The following is a 26,951-nucleotide window of genomic DNA, read 5'->3' as shown; positions in this document are numbered from 1 at the left end:
CAACTTGTATTCAGCAGCACTGCTGCCTCCAACTGTGGAGACAGAGCACTGTCCTCATGGCTAGTGGCCTTGTCCTCCATGAATTTGTCCAATCCTCTTTTAAAGCCATCCAAGCTGGTGCCCATCATTACCTCTTGCGGCAGTGGCGTTCCATAGTTTAACTATGCATGAAGAAGCACATTCATTCAGCTTCATTGGATGTCCTCGATTTCTAGTGTTATGAGAGAGGGGGAAAACCCTCCCACTATCCACTTTCTCTGTCCAATGCATAATTTTATACACTTCTATCATGTCGCCTCTTATTCATCTTTTCCCTAAACGCTGCAACCTTTCCTAACAGGGGAGTCACTCTACCTGCTTGATCATTTTGATTTCCCTTTTCTGAACCGACACTGACCGGCAGTGTCTCGCCAGGTGTCCAGACAGGTGTTTTTTTCCCAGGTGGGGATTGAGCCTGGAACCTTATACAGGCAGAACTGTCTGAATCAGCCAAGCCCAGAAAAATAGGTTGAAGTGAGGGGCAGATTCTGCTTCTCCTCCCAACACGCTTCTTTGACTCTAAAAAGTTACTCCCCATCCAAGAATGCTGAAATTTGTACAGCCTAGCACGCTCACCTGGTCTGTCCCTACGCCTGAATGTTTTCAGAGGTGCATGAAATGTAAAATATAGTGGTACCTCGGGTTAAGTACTTAATTCGTTCCGGAGGTCCGTTCTTAACCTGAAACTATTCTTAACCTGAAGCACCACTTTTAGCTAATGGGGCCTCCTGCTGCCGCCAGAGCACGATTTCTGTTCTCATCCTGAAGCCAAGTTCTTAACCCGAGGTACTATTTCTGGGTTAGCAGAGTCTGTAACCTGAAGCATATGTAACCCGAGGAACCACTGTACATAAAATGTCACGAGTGGAGAAACTGTGATGTAACATCTGCACTATACAACTGCATCTCCTTTGGAAAGCCTTCCACGATGAGCACCATGGACTGGCAAGTTTGCAATTTTCAGTTTACAAGGCCTTTGCCAAAAACTTGTTTGAAGCAAGCTAGCAGCACATCAGAAGCAACAGCCCTTTGAAAACTAAAGGCAGCATGAGGAAGGATGTTTTCTATAGAACTTAATTATTGATTGCCCTGATTTTAAAAGTCCTGGGAGTTATACCTTGACCAAACACAGTTCATGCCTTTCTGTCCTAAGCCAGGCTTCCTCAACCTCGGCCCTCCAGATGTTTTTGGCTTGCAACTCCCATGATCCCTAGCTAGCAGGACCAGTGGTCAGGGATGATGGGAATTGTAGTCTCAAAGCATCTAGAGGGTTGAGGTTGAGGAAGCCTGTCCTAAGCAATAAAGCAGCAAACTCGGCCCTCCAGATGTTTTGGGACTACAGTTCCCATCATCCCTAGCTAACAGGACCAAAGGTCAGGGATGATGGGAGTTATAGTCCCAAAACATCTGGAGGGCCAAGTTTGCCTATGCCTGCAATAAGGGGATGGGGAGAAAGCAAATCTAACACTAAAACAGGGGTTAGGGAACCTTTCTCAGTCCAAGGGAAGTGGATTTGTGCATGAGCAACACACAGGTACATCTCACAGTAGAGAACAAAGAACCTTTTATGGAGCTACCACTCGGTCATCCTTCCCTCCATTTCTGATGTTCAGGCATGAGTGCTGCTTTACGTAGCCAAAACAGCATCACCCACGCAAGACCCCTGGGAACCAACTCTAAGCAGGTAGGCAGGAAAACGCTTCCCCAGTCTCCATTGCTTCTCTGTCAGGGCCTAGATGAGTGACTCCCAGGTAGCCACATTTAGGAACCAATTTCCCTTACCCTTGAGCTAACCTGACAGAGAGCAGGCACCCTGTTCTTTTCATTGAATTGGGCATCCAGCTCTGATAATGCAGGCATGCTTTTCCTCTGTGAACATGACTTAATCCTTACGCGCGTGTCAAGCTAAGGCAGGAGAATATCTCAAAAGAAGCATTGTATCATTACAGGCCTGTGGACTCGTTGTTTTGACTGCTGTTTTGACGAAAGCAAAGTTGCCTCAGTGGTGTGTTTATTGAAGAAATCCACCAGATGTACATTCCTGGACCTGGTACAACGCCAGTTCCCCTCTCAGCCACTCGCAAGAACTCCCGAGCATTCGGACGGACGACCACGCCTCTCTCATTCCTCCAAGTTCAAAGATGGAAGATCTTGCCCACACCTTTCAAAGCATCTCACTCAGGGAAACGTTAACTGAGACTGCCCTGAGAACCACCAGGTCTTTCTTCACCAAAGAACAAGACTACACAGTTTTCTAACACCCGTTAAATCTAAGCACTGCAGTTCTACACCCTAATATATTTTAAGAATGCTCACATGGATCAGCTGTGTAACAGGAAATGTTTATTGAAAGGGAGGGACAGAACTCTGTACAAAACAAAGAGGGGGGACAATTTCCTAAATATATTTTTTAAAAAAGCTTTTATTTAAAAACAGCTGAAAATAATAGACCACCACTACTACGTAGGAAGCAAAACACTCTTTTCAGCTGTGGTTAAGAGGTCAACAGTTTTACGGTACTGTGAACAGCCTCCTTCCTCCCGCAGCTGGAGCTTCAAATGTCTTTTTTAATAAGGTGTCTTCTATCAGAAATAAATACAGTAAGTGATATGTATGTATGTATGTATGTATGTGTGTATGTATGTATAGCAAGCAGAAAGAGAGTATATCCATTCAAAAGGTTCCACGAGGATGTTTTCTTTTGCTCTCAAGTGCTGGGTTCAAAACTCACACCAAGGAGTAGAAATTTCAGTTGTGCAACAGGTGTGCTGCATAGGAGAATAAATACACCGGAATCACATGCAAGCAAGGATGGAGCCAAATAATAATTATTTTTAAGGGATGGGTGTCAACAGTTTCAGCTACTCTGTAGCAAGCCAGCCGGCAGCCAGGCTATATATTATTCCGATGCCATTTTACTAGGGAAATCTAGTAGAGAAATGTTCCAAAGCTCCCTTTGCCATTTCGCTTGAAGTGGTTGCCCACAATGGACACAAACATCTCCTGAGACATCAGGTTGTCGTCCGCTTCCGTGATGCCCAGGTTGCTCAGCCTCTTCTTACGCAGATGGCTCTTCTTGAGAGATGCGGCGGAAAGTTCGTTGGCGATTTCAGAATTGCCTTCCGTGTGCTCAGAAACGCCTGCCCTTCCACAAGGCTCCCACCCACCACCAACCTGTTGGTGTACATCTTCGCACGCCGGGATGGAGCCGTGGGCGTCGCCCGTGGGATGAAGGTCCTTTGCTTGCTCTAAGCCAGAAACAATGACATTAAGTGGAATCCTTACGTACAACTGATTTTATTGACTACCACCTCTTAAAAACAGTTTGAAACTTTGAATCCTGACTGTAAGACAGGACCTGAAAATGTACACCTCAAGTGTCAAAAAACCAGGGACAAAAGATTCATCTTCAGCATCCTCCTGAAAGTGTATAATGAAGGTGCTAAACATACCTCTGTGGGGAGTTCCACAGCTTAGGAGCTGCAACAGAGAAGGGTCCTCGCCCAGGCTGCCACCCCCCAAGGCTCTGTGGGTGGAGGAACGGCCAAGAGAGCCCCCCTCTGAATGCATCAACCTGGCCAAAGGCAAAGCAGTTCATCATGGGAAGAGCTACTAGCCATCATGGCTATGTCTGCCTCCATGGTTGGAGGCAGCAATGCTCCTGAATGCCAGTTGCTGGAAACCACAGGAGGCCAGAACTTCTGTGCTCATGGCCTGCTTGCAGGCTTCCCATTGGGGTCTCTGGTTGGCCACTGTGAAAACAGGATGCTGGACTGATCCAGCATGGCTCCTCTTATCCTGGGGTTCAGAACAGGCATTATTATTATTATTATTAATTTATTGAATTTATATACAGCCCTATACCCGCAGGCCTCAGAGCAGTTCACAGGCATTGTTCCCTGCTGTTTCTGGGTGCTCAGACAGAACTACCTTTCATTAACAACTTACCTGGGCCACTTAGGATTGTGCCTCCTGAGCTTTCTGGAGCGCTCTCTTTGACAGTGGGCTTCACCAGGACCACTCCATACCCTTCGTTATTATGTATTACATTGTTCACCATTGTTATCTTGGGAACGTCATAATTTTCATCCAAAAAGTCCTAAAAGCCAAGGGTGAGAGACATGTCCAGTCCAGAAGGTAAGATTGCTAATCTTCTCATTTCATATATTTATTATTAGGAAGTTTATACAGTGGTACCTCAGAAGTCGAACGGAATCCGTTCCGGAAGTCCGTTCCACTTCCAGAATGTTCAGAAACCAAAGCACGGCTTCAAAAATTGGCTGCAGAAAGCCGTGGAAGCCCCGTTGGACATTCGGGATCCAAGGTACAACTGTACTCTGTTTTCCTCTACTGTGACAATTGTCAAATCAGTTCCCATAATAATAATAAATGTAGGGTAATCTTTAATAAGAACAAAATCAACAAAACTCAACTATCAGATCAAAGACAGACAACAAGATCAACACCAGAAACTAGAAAGGGAAAAATGGCCAGGGAATCATGTGAAGAAATAAATACATTTTTAACTTCCAGTGGCAGCAGTCCAACAGGGAGGTCACAGGGTAGGTGCCACTACAGAGAAGGCCCTCTTCTAGACCACAGCCAGGCGCTGTGTAATCCAATCAGCAGACCCTCCCCATCAGATCACAGTGGACAATAATGACCGCAATGGAGAGACCAAAAGCAGGTTCCAGCATAACACTAAGCCAAGGATGGTGACTTCTTTCCTCCTAGAGTGAGCCAGGATGAGCAAAAAGGGTGCAATTTGGTCACACAGTCTAAGTCATAGTTTATGGCAGGGTTGAGGTGCCCCCCCCCCCAAGGTGTTCTTGGGCTGCATCTTCCCAACAGCCGCAGCCAGCATGGCCAATGGTGGGAACTCCAGATCAGCTGCATCTGAAGAATCACAGGTTCCCCACAGATGATGTGCAGCTTACTGAGACATTCAAACCAATGAGAGATCATGAAACTATGCCCTTCTCTCTGCCCGCACAGCTCTGCCAATCCGATGTTACCAGAAGCATAGGAAGCAGCCCTGCTAACCCCAGTTCTTCTCAGACACTCACTTTTATTAGGATTCCTTCTTTGCAATGGTGTATGCCGTTCCCCATCAACGTACACATGCTGCCAGGATAGATTTCTACACCGGCACCCTGCAATTAAGAGGCGGAGATGTTGCTAATCAATAGGCAATTCTAAGAGGCTGTTGGAGAAATCAATAAGGCCTAGACTCCTGGATAATCGACAAATGAACTTTGCTCTGGTCAACAGTTCAAGTGCGCATGCGGCGAGCAATGGCTGGTGAAGGTGGCGTTTGCATGGTCCGCATTCTGCTCCAACCAGAACAACAAAAAGTTGCTCAAAAGCACTGTCACACGTTGCAAGCGCCACGTAACATCACACAATGCTAGATAAACTGATTTGAAAGGGCAAACCTATTTTATAGTAACTGTTTGTAATCTTCTTGCAATTTCTGTAATTTTCCAGCGTATCCGAGGAAGCGCCTCACGTGTGCTTTTGAAAGAGGAGTGGATTAGCCGGCGTCGAACGTATCTGCCGAAGCTGCTTTTGTTTCCTTTTCAATGCATCTGTCAATCGCAAGAAGAGCATCAATTCCTACCTTAGCACCGTACAAGTCGGAATTTTTCATTGAAAGCTCAGCCGATGTTCGCACCGCCACCCCTGTGGTCTCGCACTGCAACACGCAGTTCTCCAGGGTGGTCTTCCCTTGATGGACACCTGGGTGGGAGGGAGAAGAACGCTCTGAGCTGCTGCACCTGTAGCCCAGGTTTAGAAGTGGTTCCTGGTGAACCCCAAGAAACACAAGCAAGGGATTCTAGGGTGTTTGAGTTACGTAAGCCTGGGGAAGCTCAGTGGCAGAGAATCTGCTTTGCATGCAGAAGGTTCCAAGTTCTATGTCCAGCACATCCAGGTAGGTCTGGGAATGTCCCCTGTGTTGAACCCTAGAGCTCTGCCATTCTATATCAAGTATCCTGAGCTAGAGGGAGCAGTGGCCTGATTCAGTAGAAGGCAACAGAAAACCCAAGTGTCTTTTGTGCGGGAGAAGGGGGAACCAGGGGTTGGAGGGACGGAGAGGAGTATCTTGCAAAAGCATCAAGAACAGAAACTCTTCACAATATAACCTTTGGTTGCTGGTCCACTGCAAAATTGTCACTCATTAGTTCTAGAGTGATGGATTCGTCTTTAGGGGGAACATTTCAGTGGCTTATTTTCAGGACATATTGCCATGCTGGACGTTGCACCGGGTCTACAATTATTAGCTGCTGGAAACTTTTCCTGCTGAATCGTTTTCTCAAGTGGTTTGTTGTTGTTGTTTTTGGATTGCATTTTGTGGTTTGAGTTGTCGCTACCCACTTTGGAGAAGTGTCCTATTGAGAGGCAGGTGAAAATCTTCTAAACAAATGAACAATTGTGTATGTGGGGTGAGAAGGTCCTTTGGAAGCAGGGGCAACGCTGGAACTGAACAGGAAGCCTTTGCAGGCCAGATTTGGCCTCTGGACCTTCTATTTTTCTCCTCCCCACCCGCCATTAAGTATTTATTGCGACAGCCAGAATTTTTACAAAAAGTTACTCTTCGTAAGCACATTTTAGGGATGTTCAGTTAGTAACTTCTCTCCAGCAGTGGCCCAAGAACCCTCTCTTTTCATGGTGCGTGAATATATTTTCACATGTAGAAGGTGCTGAAATAGTCTTGCTAGCCCATGTAACATTTGTTATTCAAATCTACCTCTCGATGACGAAGTGTTAATTATCACCTGCTCCAAAAGACAGAAGGGCAGAGCCAACAAGATTGTTGTCAAATTCAGATAGGGGTGGAGGGGTGCCAGATTCCCATTATGGAACAAAAATTTAAAAATTAAACTTTTGATATTGAACGATGGGGGTGGGCGGGTAAAATATCCAAGTTATGACACACCTCTCTGGAACAGACCATTGATCACCAGCCACCAACGAGGTCCCCCCCCCCAATGTTTTGGATGTCCACTCCCATCAGCCACAGCCAGCACAACATCTGCCAGCATGGTTGATGGGAGTCACAGCCCAACACATCTGGAGGGTGAACCACAATGGTGGCAGCAGAACTAGGTTATTAATGAAAGCAGAGATGAAAGGTAAGAAGATGAAACTTGAATTAGAACAAATAGGTGATGCTTTGATGCAACAGATACAGGGGGGATGATGTTAGGAATATGATGCTTCTAAGAATTAAACTGGGTCCCTGCCATTAAAGGCTAGGAACATAAAAAGAGCCTGCTGGATCAGGCCAATGGCTCATTGAGTCCAGCATCCTGTTCTCACAGTGGCCAGCCAGATTCCCCAATGGGAAGCCCATGAACAGCACTGCCCTCTGCCCTCCTGTGGCTAACAGGAACTGGTATTCGGAAGCACTCGTCTGCGGAATTACAGATCTGGGCCTCCCCCACCCCAAATTCAGATAAGGAGGAAGGGAAAGAACAAGGAAAAAAAACAGATGAAGAATGGGGGTGGTGCCTGGACAATTTGCAAGCCAAGTCATGAGCCTTGCCTGCTGGGTTAAGGCAACCCTCTCCTCTTTGGCAGTGCCACCAAGGCAGAAAAATCTTGGGGTATTTCAATCCCACCATACAGGAGCAGTAACAGAAGTCATCCAGGCATGGATCAAGTTGCGGCAATCGTCCTAGACTGTCTATTTCACCTGTTATTAGGGTTGGCACAGCAGAAGAGGGACGGGGCCCAATCCACCACTTAGTTCCTCAGTCTAGGCTAGGGGGTAGCACGGCAAAGCCAGGTGGCAAGCTGCTTAAGGTACTTACTCAAGATGCCTTCCACGGCATCGTGCTGGACCAGCTTCACGCTGGAGATTTTCACGTCCGCGGCGGTGCACTCCACAAAAGCGTCCCCCTTCCCTCGTTTCTCTATCACAATGTCGTCTGGCAAACCGTAGCCTGCGGAGAATGTTTCAGGAGGCAAAAGGAAAGAATAGTTTTGGCAGGTTGCAACAAACCCAGGGACCAGGCAGAGGGCCTTCTCAGTAGTGGCACCCTCCCCTCAGACGTCAAGGAGATAAAGAATTACGCAACTTTTAGAAGACACCTGAAGGCAGCCCTGTACCGGAAGGTTTTTAACGATTGATGTTTTTATTATGTTTTTAGATATGCTGTAAGCTGCCCACATTGGCTGGGGAAACCCAGCCAGATGGGCGGGGTATAAATAATAACATTATCATTATTATTAGGACCACCCTGTAGTAGCCACACCACCAGCCAATGTGCTGTAGTGGTTAGAGCATCAGACTAGGGCCTGGGAGACTGGGGTTCAAATCCTGCTCTTGGCCACAAAGCTCAGAGAGTGGCCTCGGTCCAGTAACTAAGTCTCAGCACTAACCAACCTCACTGGGTATGTTTTGGGGATAACACAGCAAAGGAGAAGAATCACGTCTACCACCTTGAGCTCCATGGAAAAAGGTGGGATATACTTGTAGTAACAATAAACCACCTTCCTTCTTACCCACTTCTGCATTTTAGGAGGGACGTTCTGCTCAGTTCTATGGCATTTAGTTAAATGACATACACAACAAATGCCCCCCCCCCCCTTTTAAGGCTGCAACGCTGAGTTAACTAAGCTCTCCACAGTCGCTCGGTCTGAAGCACTTAAGAGAAATTTACGAGCATGTAAAAAAAAAATTTATGGCTCGTCACTAGCAAGAACAAACAACAAGGCAAGCGATAATAACGATGCCATTAGAGAGCCATGAGATCTTCCTGGAATTAAAAAGAAAGAAAGTGCAGGAACTCTTGTTCACAAGCCACATCCAGCAAGGAGGAATCTTCTAAAAAGTAGCTCTTTAGCTGTGGTTCTGGGTTTTACTAAATGACCCTTGGAATCCCTTCCAACTCTACAGTTCTCCAACTCTATGAAGAAAGCACTAGGAACCATAGCAGGGCTGAATTCAGACACGGGATTTATTGCAGCATTTTCCCAGTTAGGATGCTGGCACTTCTGTGCTCCTTTGTAACATTCCTTTCACACTGCAGAAACTGTTGCATCACAGAACTGTGGGGTTGCTGTTGTTTTTTACTGATATACTGGCAAGTCACCCTAAACACTGGCCACGCCACTACTCCCCCACCCTTTCCGCACATGCACACTTCTGTTCCCCCACGGAAATGGCCAGGAAGAACCATTTGCTGATATACCACCCCAAATTTTGTCACTTTGCTCCTGGTTCTTTTCTGGGTTAATGGAATTGCAACTGGATTTTTCTCTCTCTCTCTCTCGTAGCAATCTACACGGAAATAAGTGCTAAACTTCCACTAGTTCAACTGTAGTGAAGTATGTGAACGAAGCTTCCAATGAGTCTTGGCCTCACCTCTCCTTTCACAGCAAGGAGGAAATTGGGAACACCCACTTTTAACTAAATCACTGTTTCCCTTGAAGTCCAAACTTGGGAAACTGTGGTTTGCTTCAAACTCTAGTCAGCACAAAGCAGCGACGTTAGCTGCAGAGATAGCTCAGTCGGTAGAGCATGAGACTCTTAAAACTCAGCGCCATGGGTTTGAAACCCACTTTAGAGGCAAGATTCCTGCATTGGCAGGGGGCTGGACTGGATGACCCTCGTGGTCCCTTCCAACTCTACAATTCTAAGTGGCTTCAGTTCCCAGTTTCTTCCCAAGGGGCTTCCCAAGGCTCATTCATGTGGCAGGAATCCACGGTTTCCCATTAAGTGTGAACCAGTACCGTACATCAACATCAACATACAGATACAGATACTTTCATTTGACTACAATTTTTGGTGCGGCTGAGAGGAGCATGCGTTGGTGGGCTCACTTTAAAAGTCTTGGATCAATTTATCAGTAAAGCTACCGCTGCCTTTCCAAAAAGGAGTCCATGCTACCATATAGTATAGAGGCCTAGGGTCACTGGGAGTGTGTGTTAAAGACCCGTTACTATTTCTGTAGCAGGGCCCCCTGCCCTACATTGTCCTAGAGAGCCACCCAATCAGCTTGGAAAGAGAGCTTTTTAGCCACTGAAAATAAGTTCTCTCACCCTCTGGGCTAACTGGAGCCAATCAGAGCGAAGGAGGCGGAGTCAGCCACCGAGGATCAGCTCCTAGGGTCAGCTCTGGAGAAGTCAGGGGAGAACACAGAGGAGTTGTTCCCAAACGCTCCAAAGCTAAGCACTTGGGGAAACTGGAAACACAAGTTGCTTCCATTTCAAGGGAAGGGAGTGTGCAAGTTCTGTACTGTATGATAGGACTTCAAGAGAAGATATTAGAGCACTCCAGATGATTTGCCCACGTACCTGCACAGGAAATTGCAGGTCTGGGTGCAAGGCAACACATGGAGATCTGCACCGACCGTTGCAATGCATTCCCCGTTATTATCTTGTATAATTACAAGGTTATATAATTCTAGGAAGTATAATATTGGAAGGGATGTAGCCACGACTATCAGGAAAGGACTTCTGGATTTGCCACTGTACTGCTGCATGTCATGCACCAACAATAACATTCAATGGCTCAAATTGGTCCATACAAACACAAACACACAGACAGACAGACAGACAGACAGACACACACACACACACAGAGAGAGAGAGAGAGAGAGACTCCTCCCTTATCATTAACACCCATCCAACATCATTAACAGACCACGTTGCTAAAATGCCACCCAGCGCTTTTATTTTTCACAGCTTCCAAAAAAGGAAAAAGCAGATCTATCAAACGACAAGCAATAAGACTTCCTGGCACTTGTTCAATCAGAAGCGTCGACTCGATGAATAAACTAGATGTCGGCTTTTGTTCCTTAAAAGCTTGTGGCGATGTCTGGTCTAGTACGCTTTAATTTGCTTGCTCACATTCGCCTGACCTCTCTTGATAGGATGCGATTTGTCATAAATACCACCCCGAGTTCCCGAGCCATCTTATTCTCACTCCTACTGATAAAGAAATTTATTGAAAGCCTCTGTCCTGCAGGGGTACCACACACTGGCATGCATATCTATATAAATCAAACATCTGAGAAAGACTGGGAGAAAAAGAAAATCATTGTCATAAAAATAAAGGAAGCAAAAAATGTTGGGTTTTTTGTTGTTTTTAAAGGAGGCCGGAAAGAGGGGGGGGTGGAAAGAAGAGTCTGAACAGCAGGAAATTAAACCCACGGCTCTTTTTCCACTAAAGACTTTTGACAAGAGAAAGATAGTGACTGCAACATAAGCCCCACAGCAACGTACAGCCTATTATGCTAACAACCGCACAGCAGACCCCAGGTTCTTTTTGCAAACTTAAGGGAGGTGGAGTTGTCCGCAGTGTAGAAAGTCCAGGGAGAGAGTTACAGGGTAGAAACAAAAAGGGGTTTGTATCTGTTTCTCCAAAACAAGACAGAAGCCTTTCCAGCACTGCTTGAATGAACCCTTTTATATCCAAGCTCAGTCAGGGAAATCACCTGCAGGAGCATGAGTTGGCAAGGCTCGTTTGACAACAAGGAACCAAGCCTTTAGTGCCATCAGTCCAGTCCTGTGGAACTCTCTGCCACTAGAACTTCTGTGCCAACTTTTAAATGCCCACTGAAAACTTTTTCCTATTCCACCAGGCCTATGCAGGCAATTAAGGATACATCCCTCCACCATGGTTAATTGATGTTTGTTTTTAGTTTTAATTTTATGTTTTTAACACTGTAAACTGTTTTGGTTATTTTAATGACACAGCGGTATACAAACGTTTTTACAAATAAATAAGCATTTCATTTTGGACCCATATTGCTGGATGAGGGTGGCTTGCTATGGAGATAAGCTTCAGAAAGTCCAGCCGGTGCCAGTGAAATATCAGAACATGAAGGAATAGCAACAGAGCTAAGAGGATTGACTGATCGCCATAGCTTTTATATATACACATTTCTATAGAACACGGGTTTCTTCCTATATTTTATCTATTAAATTTCTGTACAGAACAAGGGGACAGGCCCACTGACTTAGCCGGAAAGGGGTGCTGCTCCCTCATACATGCCCCTTCCTCCATGATGTGCAGAACATGTTAGACAGCTGCTCCACATAAAGACCTACACATGTGTAAGCCCCACTGTACAGTCTCCTCTCCCACCCCTTTGAGGGCCAATATCTGGCTCACATAAGAAGATCCTGCAGGACAATGGCCCATCTAGTCCAGAATCCTGATCTCACGGTGGCCAACCTGGTGCCTGTGGGAAATCCAGAAGGAGGATTCCAGGACAAGATCCCCCTTCCCTCCTGTGGTTTCCAGCCACTGGTATTCAGAAGCCAACTGTAGAGGTGGAACCAAGCCATCATGGCGCGTAGCCATCAATCGCCCTCTCCTCCTCCATGAATTTGACTAAGTCGGTGGCACCTCAAAGTGCAAGTAGATAAATAGGTACCACTCCAGTGGGAAGGTAAACGGCGTTTCCGTGTGCTGCTCTGGTTCGCCAGAAGTGGCTTAGTCATGCTGGCCACATGACCTGGAAGCTGTACGCCGGCTCCCTCAGCCAGTAAAGCGAGATGAGCGCCACAAACCCAGAGTCGGCCACGATTGGACCCAATGGTCAGGGATCCCTTTACCTTTAAGTCGGTGGCCATAACTGCCTCCTATGGGACTGAGTTCCACAGTTAAACTATTTACTTCATAAATAAGTCCTTCCTTTCCTTTATCTGTCCTGAACCTTCGTTGAATGTCCGCGAGTTTTAGTTTCAGGAAAAAACAAGAAATAATACTTCTCCCTACCCAATTTCTCCTGGGATTGAAGTCCCATATAGCTGCCCATATAGGCTGAGGCTGATGGGAGTTGGAGTCCAGGTTCCCCCACTCCTGGTTTCATAGAGAAGAAGGAAAACCCACCAAGACTTTTAACAAACACAAGCTCTAACCTTCCAGTTCAATGCTGTCGGCGACACACAAGGTGCCCTCCACAATGTAGTGACCAGGGCAAACCACAATCCTGTCCCCTGCATAGCAGGCGTTCATAGCAGACAGCGGGTCGCTGTGGAACTGAGGAAGAGGAAAGAGATACCATCAAAAGCAATGTTCAGGTGCTGGGAGAGGACTCAGACCTTCTCTCCATTCCAGGTCTTCACAGTTTTAGAGGACACGTGCCCAGGACATTGTGGCGGTGGTGGGGAAGCTTTGGCCACTCATATGATGTGGAACTCCAACTCCCACCATTTCCAATGGGAAGGGCCAAGGACAATGGGAGGGGTAGTCCAGCAAAAGCTGGAAGGCCACATCAAGGTTCTCTCCACCAACCTATTACCAGGGGAAATTGCATGAAAATGGGAAGATGCCTGACCAAGTCAACGCCATGCTCCAGCCTTCACCAACCTGGTGGCCTTGAGATGTTGTTGATGGACTACAGCTCCCATCAGCCATGCTGGCTGGGAATAATGGGAGTTGTAGTCTAGGAACATTGGCAGCTACCTAAAGACTCTGTCTCTTTCCAGAAATTTTAATTCTGCAATAAATAATGTAAATTCATGGATGGACAGCCTACAGCATGCAGTCACCGCTTCCAACTGCAACTTCCCCGTATGTCAAGAAAGCGCTGCTTCCCTACAGCAATGTTTTCAGCCTGGATAGCTCAGTTGGTTAGAGCACGGTGCAGATAACGCCACGGCTGCAGGTTCAATCCCCATTTGGGTTTGCATATTCCTGCACTGAATGATCCTCAGGGTCCCTTCCAACTCTACAATTCTATGATCCAGGCAAACAACAACAAACCAAACAACCCTGGACCACCGTACCTGTATTTCCATTTCTTCATTACAAGACTCTGGAGAAAATTTGTCCCTGAGCAGACACTGCAGCAGGCTTGACATCATGGTGGCAGACACAATATGGGTGATGGTGGCGCCCGAGGGGCGCACTCCCCTCGCCTGGAGGCGAGCATGCTTCTGGTAGCCAAACACATACCTGCAAAAAAGAGAGAATGTTCCTTAAGCACATTCAGTTCCTAGATGGACGTTACAGACAAATGAATAATTGTACAGAACATATTTTCTCTTGTAAAAATAGAGGGGACACACCCCACACCACCCACACAAAAATCAGGGTCAGGACTATAGTATGTGGGGGAAGGTAGAGTTCAGGATTAACCCATGGGTAGCCTATGTGAGGCACTACAATTCCCATCAGTCAACAATGGCACCATGAGAACCTGGTGCCATTGTTGACTGATGGGAAGAAGAACCTGCAGGATCAGGCCAAAGGGGGCCCTTCTAGTCCAGCATCCTGTTCTCATACAGTGGTACCTCGGGTTACATACGCTTCAGGTTACAGACTCCGCTAGCCCAGAAATAGTGCTTCAGGTTAAGAACTTTGCTTCAGGATGAGAACAGAAATCATGCTCTGGCGGCGCAACGGCAGCAGGAGGCCCCATTAGCTAAAGTGGTGCTTCAGGTTAAGAACAGTTTCAGGTTAAGTACGGACCTCCGGAACGGATTAAGTACTTAACCCGAGGTACCGCTGTAGTTGCCTACCAGATGCCTGTGGGAAAACCAGCAAGCAGGATTTGAGCACAAGGGCACTGTCTCCACTTGTAGCTTCCAGCAACTGGGATTCAGAAACATGACGGCCTCTGATTATGGAGGTGAAGCATAGCCTTCACGGCAAGCGGCCACTGCAAGCCTTATTCTCCATGAATTTATCTAATCCGTTTTAGACTCCCACTTCCAAGCAGTTACTTGTTCTTGGAGGAATGTGGCCATTATACCAGTATCCCACCAGAATGGAAGACAGTGTGGGAAAGAAAGCCCCCTCCCCATGGTCCTGATAGCTTATCCAACCCACCCTCACACACAAGCTACTTTTAAAAAATGGGGGGATAGATTAAACATGCAATCACATCTTTAAAATATTGTCTGTCTTGTCCCCAAGACTGGGCAAAGCCACCCAGATTGATCCATGGTTGGACTGAATCCAGAAAGAAAAGATCTTCCAAGATCCCAAATGCAACCCTGGTCACTAAGCCCTACTGCGTTGTTGCTATTTTTTTAATCAAAAGGCAGTAAAAAATAAATAAATCTTTTCAATTAAAATAAAAATGCATTACCTCAAAAGAGGGTTTTCAATCAGCTTTAACTTTTGTTTCAGGTGCTCTATCCTGTTGTAGAGTTTCATCCCTTCCACCACAGAGACGTTCTCTGCTTCCGTGTCGGAATCGCTACTTGCGAGGCTGTTCCTGAGGACTAGAAACCTGCGGTAGAGCTCTTCACACTGGGAGAGGAGGCTGTGGTAGTCCGCCACCAGCGCGGAAGGGACACGATCTTCAGCAATGTCATAGTACCTGGAATTCAAAATTCGGACATCATCGATTGGGGGAAGAGGCACAAGAATCAAACATTGCATGAAGGAAGCCAGAATAAAGAAATTCCAGGTGGAACAGCCAGGGTAGTCTGCTGGGGGGGGGGGGACTACAACCCAGAGTCTAGTTGCACCTTAGAATCATAAAAATCTAGGGTTGGAAGGGACACCGAAGGGTCATCTAGTCCAACCCTCTGCAATGCAGAAATCACAGCTAATGACTCCCTGACAGGTGGCTGCCAGGGAAGTGCCATCGGCTCAGAGGCAAGAAATAGAAGGGCAGTTGTGTTACAGAGAGCCTCCGAAAATCTTGCGAAGCAGTTCCTCTTCCGGGGAGGAGGAAAGCCCCACCTCTAGTGGAGAAGAGGTGCAAGGACCAGAGGATGCTAGTAAGAGCCTTAACGTCGCTCCTGAGCAAGCCGGAGAGGAGGGAAGCTCACCTTTGCCATCGCCCATCCTGCGCAGTAGTCTGAGGAGCAGGGAGGGGTGGAAACGGTTGGGAGTAATGAAACTTTTATGTTGGGGGAGGTCCAAAAAAAAAGACCACTCCCGGATTCTGCTAGCGATTGAGCCAGACATGAACTTATGACGCTCTTCACTGTAAATAGTTTGCACCAAAATAAAGCCTGTAAAAGACAGGTTGGAGTCCTGCCTGGTTACTCTCGAGCAACCGCAACAGCCATCTGACAGTGGCCATCCAACCCCTGTTTAAAAATCTCCAGGGATGGATTGCTCACCGCCTGCCAAGGGAGGCTGCTCCATGGCCGAACAGCTCTTACAGTCAGAAAGTTCTTCCTCATGCTCAGTCAGGCTCTCCTTTCTTGTCATTTGAATTCACTGGTTCAGATTCTGCCTTCCAGAGCAGAGGAAAACAAGCTTCCTCCATCTTCCACATGACAGCCCTTCAGATACCTGAAGAGGGCTATCATATCACCACTCATGCTTCTCCAGGCTAAATATACCCAGCTGCCTCAGCCGTTCTTCTTAAGGCTGGGTTCATAATATGATATAACAAAACAACACCACCGCAAACTGGCTTATAAATATAAAACCAAATTTGCTAGAATAATAGCTAGAATAAAAACCAAATTTGCTAGAATAATAGCTAGAATAGAGTTAGACTTGTAACCATTCAAACAACAAACATGCTAAGGTGCCATGTGCAAAACAAAGACTGGAGATACAGTTGTATATTTATTTACTCCATGTTTACAGCAGTGTTTCCCAACCACTGTTCCGCGGCACACTAGTGTGCCGCGAGATGTTGCCTGGTGTGCCGCGGGAAAAATTAAAAAATTCGAAAGATTTTTTTTAAAAGTCAAATTTTCGTTTGGGGCGCCGTCACTAGATGACCCCTGGGGTTCCCTCCCTCCCTCCCGCTCTGCGCCTCCCTCCTCCTCCTCCGGGGAGGCCCTTCCTGGCTCTCGGCCAAGGCTTGGTGGCTGCCACTCACTTACTCGCTCGCCCACCCGTCCCTCCATCCCTGCACCCGGCCTCTCCCCCTCCGTCCCTGGCGCGGGGGCTGCCGGGATCCGTAGTCCCCTCGCCCTTGTGCTCCGCGCCCGCGCGGGGTGCGCAAACTACGTTTCCCAGCGTGGCCTGGCGGGCCGGGCGTTTTGTTTGAAGCGCTCTTCTCCCGGCCATGGAATGAGCGCAGTGGTGGCGGCTGGGCGGGCAGGGGCTCTTCTGCGCAGACCCCGCGCAGCCTGCCTGCGCCCCCGCGGAGATCGGGCGGCAGGATGGAGCCCGGGGATCCCCGCGGAGGCGGAGCGGCGGAGGCGGAGGCTGCCCCCCAGGTAGGGCTGCGTCGGGGTTTTTTTATTTTTGCAATGCTGCATCCGCGCCGGAGGGGACGCATCGGACCGCGGGGAGACCCCTTGGCGGGCTTGCAAGGCAATGCATGCGTGCAGGCATTGCATGGAGTGCAGTGCAATGCAATGGCAACGCGGCGCCCTGCATGCATGCATGCAACTTCCACCGGCGCTCTGGACTTGGCAGGTGAGGGGGGTCCCCAGTGGGCGGCAGAGAGAGCCGGGAGGGCGAAGGGGAGCCGGGGGGGAGCAGCGCTGCTCCCCGAGCCGAGCCCGGGGGGAAACTTCGGCGTCGTTGCGCCGGGTGTTGGAAGCGGAGGCTGGCGGGGGCCCCTCACCTGCAAAACCTGGTCGCCTCTCATATATTTCGTGCATTGCATTCATCGCCCGCTTTCTCCTCCAAGGAGCTCCCGGGGGCGTGCGTGGTTCTCCCCGTGTTATCCTCGCAACAACAGCCCTGCGAGGTGGGTCAGGTGAGTGGCCCAAGGGAGCACCCAGGGATTGTCCTGGCCAGGTGGGGTGATTTGAACCCTGCTCTCTGCCCGGTCTTCGTCCTCATTTAGCCCCCACATGTGCATGACTGTGCATGACTGAGGTTTTCCCCCCTCGTCTTGGCTATGGTGTGAGTCTGTGCTGTTAATTAATGGGGTTCTGCCTTCGGAGAAGATGAGCCAGCCCTCAAGGAGGTGATTATGTAATTTGCTAGCAATTCATGTCCCTCCCGGCGTGACGCTGCGTGCTGACGTCACGGGGCTGTAATGGTGGTGTGCCTCGAGATTTTTTTCATGAAACAAGTGTGCCTTTGCCCAAAAAAGGTTGGGAAACACTGGTTTACAGTATCTCCGGGCTTTGTCTTGCACATGGCACCTTAGCATGTTTGTTGTTTGAATGGTTACAAGTCTATTCTAGCTATTATTCTAGTAAATATGGTTTTACAGTGGTACCTCGGGTTACATACACTTCAGGTTACATACGCTTCAGGTTACAGACTCCGCTAACCCAGAAACAGTGCTTCAGGATAAGAACAGAAATCGTGCTCTGGAGGCACAGCGGCAGCAGGAGGCCCCATTAACTAAAGTGGTGCTTCAGGTTAAGAACAGTTTCAGGTTAAGAACAGACCTCCAGAACGAATTAAGTACTTAACCCGAGGTACCACTGTATACTTATAAGCCAGTTTGTGGTGGTGTTGCTTTGTTGTATTATTATTACTGTCACCACATTTGATACTTTGGGTTCGTAATATGACCTGCGATACTTTGGAGCCAGTGTGATGCAGTGGTTAGAGTTGCTGGACTAGGACCTGGGAGACCAGGGTTCAGAACTCCTCCTCTGCTACAAACATCACTGGGTGACCTTGGGCCGGTCACCAACCCTCACAGCCTAACATACATACCTCACAGGGTTGTTGTGAGGGTGAAATGGAGAGGTCTATGCCACTTTGAGATTCGGGGGGGGGGGGGAGAGGTGCAACAGAAATGGAACAGTAAAATCTTTCCGAGCAAAAGAGAGTTGTGAAGCAAGAAGCATGTGGGGAAGTGGGTAATTTTTAAGATGGGCTTAGCAAAAAAAAAAAAGAGGGGGTAGAAAGGGGATACAACCCTGTTTTAAATCTATCATACAGCCCTGGGCCACTGAAGGGAAACTCAGAACGCCCAATTTTATTTTAATTTGGACAGAACTCCTCAAAGCGCCTCTTCTTGCCTATAAAATCCTACTGTTGGTGTTATAGCACCACCTAGAGGTAAAGTGACCCCATGCACGGGATATATTTTAGAAAACACCCCTAGAACTATCCCCAAGATTCCTTTTCATTCCACAGCAATGTTTTCAGAACTAAAGTGGAGGGGTCAGGGAGTTGTGTGTTTACGTTTTGAGGCAGCCAAAGCCACAGAACGGCTCAGAAGCTTAGACAGTCCATGATGCAATTTGAGACAGCTTGCTAATTGTGCTATCTGACTCAGAAGCGTGAGAGTCTGACCCAAATCACCCCGATTTGCCTTGTCATTCGGGGTACACACAAAACCAATGTGCAGCCCTAGTATACAGCCATCATGACTAGTATATAGTCATCGACAGCATTTTCCTCCACCAATCTGTCTGGTGTCTATTGGAGGCATCTCTAAGTGTTGCGGCAGTGAATTACATAGTCCAACTAAGCACTGACCAAAAGTATTTCTTCTTACATGTCCTGTAAGCTTCTCCTATTCACCTTCATTGGGTGGCCCCAGGCCCCAGTATTGTGCTGACGTTTCTTCAGAGCTCGCTCTCCAGTTAACCTCTCAACTCAATTCCCCATCTCTTCAAGCCTCGCCTCATTCTCCACATACACTTCCTAGGTGTTCCTCCTCTGCACCCTTTTCTTGCCTCTTAACCCCAAATGCTTCTTGGGACCTTTCCAGTTCTCCATCCTCGCCAACAAGGTTTCACACTCAGTCAAGCTGACAACTTCCCCTTCCCTCACAGGAGCTGCACTGCAAGCGGGTTTGTTGCCCAAGTAACTGGACATTCCCAGCCAGGACACCAACTCTGCGCCAAAACTATGTGGGAAGATTCACTGCCACCAGCACATCTGCAATACAACATAACTCCTTTGGAGTTGGGAGTGGAAGCTGTTTAGTCAACTCCCAAGCTCAGAAATGTTTTCAAGAGGTACTTACAGCCTGAGCCGAGGTTCAACACATCTGCCAAAATAATCGAAGTCGTCGTCGTCCTCTTCATCCCAGCTCCGCCAGAGGTGCTTGTAGAAAAACCTTCAAAATCAAAAAGGGGGAAGTGTTAAGGATGTCAAGGAAGAGCCTGCTGGATCAAGACAGTGGCCCATCTAGCCCCGTATCCTCTTCTCACAGTGGCCGACCAGATGCCTATGGGAAAGCTGGATAAAAATACTTCTGTGGTTCCCAGCAACTGGCATTCAGAAGCATTGGTGCCTTTGACCATGGAGGCAGGGCATAGCCATCTTGGGTAGCAGCCTTTGGAAGAACTTTATTCCATAAATTTGCCCAATCCTCTTTTAAAGCCATCCAATGCCACATCCTCCTGTGGCATTGAGTTCCACAGTTTAATAACAACAACAACAACAACAACAACAATTTATTATTTATACCCTGCCCAACAACAACAATAATAATAATTTATTATTTATACCCCGCCCATCTGGCTGGGCTTCCCCAGCCACTCTGGGCAGCTTCCAACAAAATATTAAAATACAGTAATGCATGAAAAGGTGCTTTCTTTTGCCTGCCCTGAATCTTCCAACATTCAGCTTCATTACATGTCCATGAGTTCTAGCGTTACGAGAGAGAAAACTTCTCTCTCTCTCTCTTTCATAAATGTCTATCATGTTGGGTCTAGGCCAAGCCATGGGCGAGCGGGTCCCCAGCATAGGCAGGCCACGTAATCTTACCTGACGTGCTCGACTGCCAGTGCAGTGTGGTCAAATTCCCCCGACTCGTCAAAGACAACCCACAACTCCCGCAACGGCAGCCGCTGCCCCTTCACTTCTAAAAGCTCCTGGATACACTCCTGAGTGAAGGCATCGCCCCCGCGAGTCTCACACAGGAAAGGGTCACAGAGGTGCACCACCGCCTTCAGAGCAGAGTAATCCACATCAAAAACCTGTTGTGTTAAAAAGAGAGGCAAGAAGAGGCACCTTCATGGTCTGCGCAGCGCCATTTGGAGGCAGGAGGATGGCTTCAAGGACCCTCCCAAAAAACTCAATGTAATAAGAATAGTATTAATATTACTATTAATTAATAACAAGCAGCTTGTTTTCTGCTGCTCCGGAGGAGGGTAGGACTCAAATCACTGGATTCAAGTTACGAGAATTCCGACTAAACATTTGGAAGGAATTTTGGACGCCGAGATCTGCTTTTGGTAGTGGAACGGACACCCTCAGAAAGTGGACTCTCTTTTGTTGGAGGTTTCCAAACAGAGACTGGGTGGCCACCTGTCCGGGATGCTTTAGCTGCAACTCATGTGCTAAAATGGGATGGACTTGAGGACCCCAGAGCAACTCCACAATTCTATGATTCTAATACCTCGTCCTTCACCGTAACATCCCAGGGCGGATTACAACAATTAAAACACCCTGTTAAAAACAGTAGCTCCCAACAGGGGTGGTATTGCCAACTGAGGGTGCTAAGAGGCAAGGGGACTGCAGGGCGATGCTGGAGGTATTGGTATATAATTGTTAACAAATGTAATTTTCTATATGGAAAAAATATTATTTAAAAAGAGACTGTGAAAAGCTGGTACCACTGGATCAAAATCATCAATGGTGCCTAATTAATTAAATGAAACAGTTTTCACTGGATTTTGAGTAAACGTGCAAGTAATAGTGTTTTGAATTTTTATTTTGTTATTATATTGCACATTGGGTCATGCAACGAAAGCAATCCCCCTGGAACAAGGCGAGCATCTAAACACACAGCTCTTGTCAATGGTTCACGTGGAACCAAGCCTCTGGGCTGCCCAGCGGCACTTACTTCAACCAGGACCTCAAACACGCTGGTGCGCCACACCGCCTGCCACCCAGACGGCTCAAGGACCTTCTCCAAATACGATGCTGTGAATTCTTGGACCTCTGAGGCTTTGCAGTCAGCTGGAAATCAAATGGGTTGGGGAGGGGAGATTACACACATCCACGCATCAGAAAAGACACAGGCAATGCCCTGAATGGGTTTGTGAGCAGAGCAGACCGAAAACAAATGAAAAGGAGTCACCCGGAAGCTGCAATTAATCCAGAACGCGGCAGCTAGACTGGTGACTGGGAGTGGCCACCGGGACCACATAACACTGGTCCTGAGAGATCTGCATTGGCTCCCAGTACGTTTCCGAGCACAATTCAAAGTGTTGGTGCTGACCTTTAAAGCCCTAAATGGCCTCGGTCCTGTATACCTGAAGGAGCGTCTCCACCCCCATCGTTCTGCCCAGACACTGAGATCCAGCGCCGAGGGCCTTCTGGCAGTTCCCTCATTGCAAGAAGTGAGGTTACAGGGAACCAGACAGAGGGCCTTCTCGGTAGTGGCGCCCGCCCTGTGGAACGCCCTCCCTTCAGATGTGAAGGAAATAAGCAGCTATCCTATCTTTAAAAGACATCTGAAGGCAGCCCTGTTTAGGGAAGTTTTTAATATTTAATGCTGTATTGTTTTTAACACTCGATTGGGAGCTGCCCAGGGTGGCTGGGGAAACTTATTATTATTATTATTATTATTATTATTATTATTATTACTACTTTATGTGAGCACTTTCAATGCACAAAGAGATATAATGAGAACTGTTCAATTGTTACTGGGCAACATTAAGGAAGCCAACAGGCCAGGGTTAGGGAACCCAAGGCATTGCAAGTGCTGCAGGACTCCAGCTCCCATCTTCCCTGACCACTGGCCATGCTGGCTTGGGCTGAGCAGGGTTGGAGACAATGAAATATGGAGAAGCTGCAAGTCCCCAACCCCCTTTCGCTAGCTGCAAGAATTTGAGCAGCACAGACCTTGCAGAAACTAGAAGGGGCTCACAATCTGCTGCAAACCCACACAAATACCTCCTAGGAGACAAGGCTTGCAACAATGGGCTATAGTTTCCATTTGGGCAGAGAGATGATAAGAGGTTGGAATCTACTGGTGAATCACTGGGTGATTTGCAGCTCAGAAATGGCGCCTGAATCCCAGCCGGATTTTAAAGGGGGGAAAGGCTCAGCTGGTAGAATCCCTGGCCTGTAGTTAACTCAGACGCAGGTTTGAACTTGCTTAATGGTGATATTAATCTGTGCTGAAATGGCAATAAACAGAATTCAACCCCCGCACAACCCTCATTTTAAAACAGACTCGCTGTTGTTCTGCCTGGCTTTATTGACCATCCCGATGTAATGTTTTAGCTGCTGCTGTTTTAACTCATCGGTTTTCATGCTTATACTTATTCATTTATTGGTCGTTCTGTAAGCCACCTTGTGAAGGTTTGCACCTGAAACAGGCAAGGTGTAAGTAAATTGACAAATACAGAAACCGTAAATAAATCTGGAACCCTGATATCAAGAGCACAGCCTCGGAAACCAAGAGGCTACTCACCCAACATGTAGTCCTGATAGGTCTTAAAGCGCTCATAGAACAGGAGGTTGTTTGTCTGGAAAGTGTCTGGGAAGAGGGCATTCCTCTCTGGCACGAGCCTTTGCAAAGATGTCCCTGGCTTGCCATGACTCCCATAATCGCTGCAGCTGCTGCATTCACTATCGCTTTCTCCGCCTTTGCCCTCGTCTTAGACCAGAGAGAGAGAAAAATCATACATCCAACTGATTTATTCTTGAACACATCAGATGAAGCCTTTTTTTAAAAAAAACATGCTACTTAAATATTTTGCAGTTCCATATATAAAAAATTGTGATGCATTAAACACTGGTCGCTTTTAGCACACCCATAATGTCTTTCTACTAAAGTGCAAGGCCTAATTCCCAGGTAGGGACCCAGCTGTGCTCCAGATGTTGCTGGTTTTAAGGCCTTGTTGGCTTCATATGGGAAGAAGTATTCCTTCAGATTCAGAGGTCCCAGTGTAAGGACATATGAAGAGCCCTGGCTGGATCAGGCCAGTGGCCCATCTAGTCCAGCATCCTGTTCTCACAGTGGCCACAATGGGAAGCCTGCAAGCTGGCCAGGAGCACAGGGACACTCTGCCCTCCTGCAACTCCCAGCCACTAGTATTCAGAGGCATGACCGTGGGGGGTGGGGTAGAAGATAACAATTATAGCTAGCAATAGCCTACTTCATAAATATGTCCAATCCCCTTTTAAAACTATCCAAGTTGGCCATCACCACCTCCTGTGGAACAAGCACCACACTTTAACCACGTGCTTCATAAAGAAATTATTTTATCTGTGCTGAATCTTCCAACATTCAGCTTCATTGGGTGCCCACAAGTTCTAGAGTTTCATGAGACAGAAAAGTATATATACAGTGGTACCTCAGGTTAAGAACTTAATTCGTTCTGGAGGTCTGTTCTTAACCTGAAACTGTTCTTAAGCTGAAGCACCACTTTAGCTAAGGGGCCTCCTGCTGCCGCTGCACCGCCGCTGCACGATTTCTGTTCTCATCCTGAAGCAAAGTTCTTAACCCAAGGTAATATTTCTGGAGTCTGTAACCTGAAGCGTATGTAACCCGAGGTACCACTATACACACACACACACACACACACACATAATTTTATAAACTTCTATCATGTCAGCTCTTACTCACCTGCTCTCAAAACTAAAAAATCCCCAACGCTGCAAACTTCAGTCATAGAGGAGTCACTTCATCTTTTTGACCATTTTGCTTACCCTTTTCTTAACTTTTTCCAAGTCTACATTTATACTATTCTGAGGTGAGCCAATCAGAAGTGTACACAGTATTCCAAATACATTCACACAGTAGGTTTTGCTGACAGCGTTATGTTTAGGAAAAGAGGTTTTGTTCAGAGGGGTCACGGCATCAGCCTCTCAGGTTAACCTACCTAAGAAGGTGGTTGTTACAAAAAAAACAACAACAGGATTTGCACCAAGCCAAGTTCTTTGGAAGGAACAATGGCATGGAAAATGTAAAAAATGGTAACCAACGTCAGCTCCAACTACAGATAAAATGGTTTGGTCTTTTTAAATGGAAAACAGGATCAACTGAAGAAGGGTTGGATTAATAAAATGAAATGTGGAGTTAACTAAAGGCATCATTTGTTTTGGTTATACGTTATGGGAAACAATGAACACTGTAAAGGGGGGGAATTAGAACTAGATACAGTGGTACCTCTGGTTACGTTCTTAATTTGTTCTGGAGGTCTGTTCTTAACCTGAAACTGTTCTTAACCTGAAGCACCACTTTAGCTAATGGGGCCTCCTGCTGCCTCTGCGCTGCCACTGCACGATTTCTGTTCTCATCCTGAAGCAAAGTTCTTAACCCAAGGTAATATTTCTGGGTTAGCGGAGTCTGTAACCTGAAGCGCATGTAACCTGAAGCATATGTAACCCGAGGTACCACTGTATTGTAGTAGAACAAAGATATTAACCAGATACTTAATCCTACTCATAGAATGGATTGTGTTTCAAACAAATGTAATTTGAATCCTGGAAAACTGTTCATAGAGGGAGTGGCATAAACTTATAGTTACACTGTGATCCATATTGTACTTTTGTAATACAGCTTAGTTTGGAAAACAAAAACCCCAATGTCAGTTATAGGATTTAAAACAAGTACGCAATAATGAGATTTGTTAAAGGAGGCAGAAGGTAAACAAACAAACAAACAAACAAACCACTTGTTTACCTAGTTTAAGGTTTTCTGGTTCTTCCTGTGGCTCAGAAATGCTGGCATTTGGCGCGGGCTCCAGGGACTCCTCTCCCCGTCCATCACGCCCTTCTTCCGTTTCTCCTGCTTCCGTCTCCAGTATCACAGCGCCCTTCACCGTCTCGCCTGGTCCGTTCTCATTCGCTTCCTCCCCTCTCGCTGGGGCATCCGAGGCCTCTGTCTCCATCGCTGCCTCTTCCAGCGGCGGCGGCGGCGTCAACGATTCGGGCGCCGGATCAGCCATCGTCCCCCTTCTCCTTCAACCCGGCCTGGGTCCCCGCAACTTCAACCCTCAACGACAGCGCCAAGCGGCCAAACAAGCCTTTCCTTGTAAATTTCAAACCTTCCCGGGCAATGAGCTCACCGTCTTCCTCTGCGTAACGGCGCGGGAGAGCTCGGATTGGCCGAAAGGGGAGACTCGGAACGTCGCGGGAGCCAATCGGTGCGCTGGCAGCGGGGGAGTTTTGGAACGTTGAGACTTCAGGGCGGTGTCCCAGCGTTCGAAGTGGGCGGGGGAAAGGAAGTAATGGAAGGTTGAGAAGAAAAGTGCAGAGAGACAGCTCTGAAATCTCTCTTAAGCAGGGCCTTGATTTCAGTTTGATGTGGCCCTCAGCTACTGAATGTAATGGGGCTCTTTATATGTCCAGCTGTCCTTTGTCAACAACAAATTGTCGCTGTTTTTTGTGTTGCATATATGCTATATGGTAATTTATGGACCTAATAGGTATCTAAAGCTATTTGCATATAACAAAATATGTATTTTATCAAAGTAATTGTTGAACCGAAATACAATTAAGAAGAAGTATATTAATAGTGAAATAATTATTAAGCTCTAACTTAAAATGATGTAGGTTTTATTTTATTTGTTTTTTATCTTATATTTTGGAAATGTACATCCAGGGTATTTTCCCTTTAAATTTTTTGGGGCCCTAAGCTATAGCTTCTTTAGCTTATTCGTAAATCCAGCACTGCTCTTAAGACATAGGAATCTTGAGTAAAGATATCCCTAAAGACAAAATCAATATATTTTTATACGCAACAACAGCAGCAAGAATACTGATAGCCGGCCACTGGAAAGAAAATAATAACCCAACAAAAAGAGAATGGTTAAGTAAACTATGTGAGTACCTGGAGTTAGCTAAATTGACAGACTTAATAAGGCAAAAACCCAAAACTATGGTACAGAAACAGTGGGGTTGTTTAAATGAATATTTACATAAACAGGGCTCAACCACGAAAATTTGGTTGTGTTTAGATTAACCTTGTGAGGACTATAAAGAATACAAAGATCTAATGGATTAGGGAAGAACTTAAGGGAAGGAAGTGAAGAACAGAGTTAAGGTGAACTAGATAATAAAAGTGGTTTAGGCGGTGGAAGTCTTTTAAAATATTTTAACTAAGATTTGTATTTTGTAATGTGTGTAAGTACAAATTTGGTATTATTGTTTATGGAAAGTATTTTTTATTCCTTTTTTCTTTTTTCTTTATCTTTTTCTA

The 26,951-nt window shown here is 46.8% G+C and overlaps 1 protein-coding gene across 1 annotated transcript; it reads right to left on the bottom strand.

Annotated features, from left to right (window-relative positions):
* Window positions 1-2,360: 2,360 nt before the first annotated feature.
* On the bottom strand, window positions 2,361-25,819 carry SHCBP1 (SHC binding and spindle associated 1). Its single transcript, XM_082232913.1, has 13 exons — window positions 25,434-25,819; window positions 23,217-23,402; window positions 21,639-21,754; window positions 20,558-20,769; window positions 19,812-19,904; window positions 15,093-15,326; window positions 13,786-13,954; window positions 12,916-13,036; window positions 7,854-7,985; window positions 5,660-5,778; window positions 5,106-5,192; window positions 3,988-4,138; window positions 2,361-3,287 (listed from the first exon to the last, which is right to left on the bottom strand). The coding sequence occupies exons 1-13, from the start codon at window positions 25,696-25,698 to the stop codon at window positions 2,968-2,970; spliced, it is 2,205 nt and encodes a 734-aa protein (XP_082089039.1). The 5' UTR covers window positions 25,699-25,819; the 3' UTR covers window positions 2,361-2,967.
* Between the last annotated feature and the right edge of the window lie 1,132 nt (window positions 25,820-26,951).

The sequence above is a fragment of the Podarcis vaucheri genome, assembly GCF_965113315.1.
Source record: "Podarcis vaucheri genome assembly, chromosome: 7".
NCBI lineage: Eukaryota > Metazoa > Chordata > Lepidosauria > Squamata > Lacertidae > Podarcis > Podarcis vaucheri.
The sequence above is the reverse complement of the archived record's forward strand: the minus strand, read 5'-3'. Positions and strand labels throughout refer to the sequence as shown.